General features: G+C 51.4%; 1 protein-coding gene across 1 annotated transcript in view; it reads right to left on the bottom strand.

The window, feature by feature from the left end:
* Window positions 1-2,500, bottom strand: part of fstl5 (follistatin-like 5) — a 170,836-nt gene that overhangs the window by 89,340 nt on the left and 78,996 nt on the right. Inside the window, exon 4 of the mRNA XM_076288016.1 lies at window positions 1,879-2,075. Within this exon, the coding sequence (XP_076144131.1) occupies window positions 1,879-2,075 (197 nt within the window). The remainder of the gene's footprint in view (window positions 1-1,878; window positions 2,076-2,500) is intronic.

Genomic DNA, 2,500 nt, shown 5'->3' with positions numbered 1-2,500 from the left:
ATAAATAGTGTGTGTGTGTGTGTGTGTGTGTGTGTGTGTGTGTGTGTGTGTGTATGTGTGTGTGTTTGTGTAAATGCGGTGGACAATATTGCACAGAGAATAAATAGTGTGTGTGTGTGTGTGTGTGTGTGTGTGTGTGCATGTAAATGTGGAGGAGAATATTGCACAGAAGATGAATAGTGTTTGGTGAGAGCCCTGAGCTAGCAGGTGCAGTGAAACAGAAGCGCAATGACCATATGGTCATGGCACATTCTATCGCCCGCACCCTCCGGCCGGACGCACACACACCAACATTCTCAACAGCATGGACACACACACACACACACGCACCAACACTCTCAACAGCATGGACATACACACACACACACACCAACACTCTCATCAGCATGGACATACACATACACACACACACACACCAACACTCTCAACAGCATGGACATACACACACACACACACCCCCCAACACTCTCATCAGCATGGACACACACACACACACACACACACACCAACACACTCATCAGCATGGACACACACAGACACACACCCATCAGCTGATCTGGAGTCAGCGCCGTGTATATCACACACACAGGGTGTGCTGATGTATTCAGTTCTGTAAATGGATGCATATAAACTAGCATGGGATAGCTAGCATGGGAGAGCAGGAATGGGAGAGCTGGCATAGGAGAGCTGGCATGGGAGAACTAGCAGAGCTAGCATGGGAGAGCTGGCATAGGAGAGCTAGCATGGGAGAGCTAGCAGAGCTAGCATGGGAGAGCTGGCATGGGAGAGCTAGCATAGGAGAGCTAGCATGGGAGAGCAGGTATGGGAGAGCTAGCATAGGAGAGCTATCATGGGAGAGCTAGCATAGGAGAGCTAACATGGGAGGGCTAACATGGGAGAGCTAGCATAGGAGAGCTAGCATGGGATAGCAGGCATGGAGAGCTAGCATGGGAGAGCTAGCAGAGCTGGCATGGGAGAGCTGGCATAGGAGAGCTAGAGTGGAGAGCTAGGATGGGAGAGCTAGCATGGGAAAGCTAGCGTGGAGAGCCAGGATGGGAGATCTGGCATGGGAGAGCTAGCATGGGAGAGCTAGCGTGGAGAGCTAGGATGGGAGAGCTGGCATGGGAGAGCTAGCATGGGAGAGCTAGCGTGGAGAGCTAGCGTGGAGAGCTAGGATGGGAGAGCAGGCATGGGAGAGCTAGCATGGGAGAACTAGCATAGGAGAGCAGGCATGGGAGATCTAGCAGAGCTGGCATGGGAGAGCTAGCATAGGAGAGCTAGCATGGGAGAGCTAGCGTGGAGAGCTAGGATGGAAGAGCTAGCATGGGAGAGCTAGCATGGGAGAGCTAGCATGGAGAGCTAGCGTGGAGAGCAGGCATGGGAGAGCTAGCGTGGAGAGCAGGCATGGGAGAGCTAGCGTGGAGAGCAGGCATGGGAGAGCTAGCGTGGAGAGCAGGCATGGGAGAGCTAGCATGGGAGAGCTAGCAGAGCTGGCATGGGAGAGCTAGCATAGGAGAGCTAGCGTGGAGAGCTAGCATGGGAGAGTTAGCATGGGAGAGCTAGTGTGGAGAGCAGGCATGGGAGAGCTAGCATGGGAGAGTTAGCATGGGAGAGCTAGCATGGGAGAGCAGGCATGGGAGAGCAGGCTGAGTCCAGGCTGAGCAGCTGTGCCCATCTGGAGTCTTCATCTCCCCGAGTTTTAAACCCCGGGAGGATTCTTAAGGTCTCATTTTGACATTAGACTGGGCCTCAACTCTCCTGCACTGGTCACTGGGCTTCAACTCTCCTGCATTGGTCACTGGGCTTCAACTCTCCTGCACGGATCACTGGTCACTGGTCGGTCATTGTTTCATTTATGTATTTGTTTGTTTGTGTTACCTGTGAGAGCTCGCTACTGTCCACGCGCCCGTTGCCGTCGGCGTCGAAGCGTTTGAACATTAGGTCCACCAGGCGCTGCCGCACCGCCATGTCGTCACGGTAGTCGCCACGGTTACCAGGAGCCATGTACCGCCGGTCGTGCAGGTCGACCATCTTACTCTTCAGCTTCTTATAATCTCCCAAACGGCAGTTATCATCTGTCGAGGGGAAGCAGAGGCAGGTCAGGGGTCATTCAGGGGTCAGTGGGGTCATTGGGTCATTGTGGGGTCAGTTCTTTAGTTATGGACTCTGGGCAATGAGTAAGAATGCATTAAAAACAGATATTCATACATAAATTCTCATATCTGTTTAATATTGGGTTAGTATCCGTTTTAGAAATATAAATTCTCATACCTCTTTAATATTGGGTTAGTAGGCACCACAACAACACCCAATAGTGTGTACTTTACTACAGCATGAATTTGTATATTTTTTATGTTTTTATTTAGCCTGGAAAATCCAGACCCTGATAATCTAGAAAGATTAAGGGTCTGGCCACGAACAATGTAATGGCCCAACTTGAGGGGCGGCACCAAGCGTGCATTTGAAAATCTCACTGCACGCAATTGGATAACACTACACC

This window comes from Alosa pseudoharengus, unplaced genomic scaffold (assembly GCF_046254945.1).
Source record: "Alosa pseudoharengus isolate Yale_2024_CS ecotype anadromous, Long Island Sound unplaced genomic scaffold, YU_APseudo_1.1 YU_APseudo_1.1_scf_16, whole genome shotgun sequence".
In the NCBI taxonomy this organism is placed as follows: Eukaryota; Metazoa; Chordata; class Actinopteri; order Clupeiformes; family Clupeidae; genus Alosa; species Alosa pseudoharengus.
This window is presented reverse-complemented; position numbering and strand designations above follow the sequence as displayed.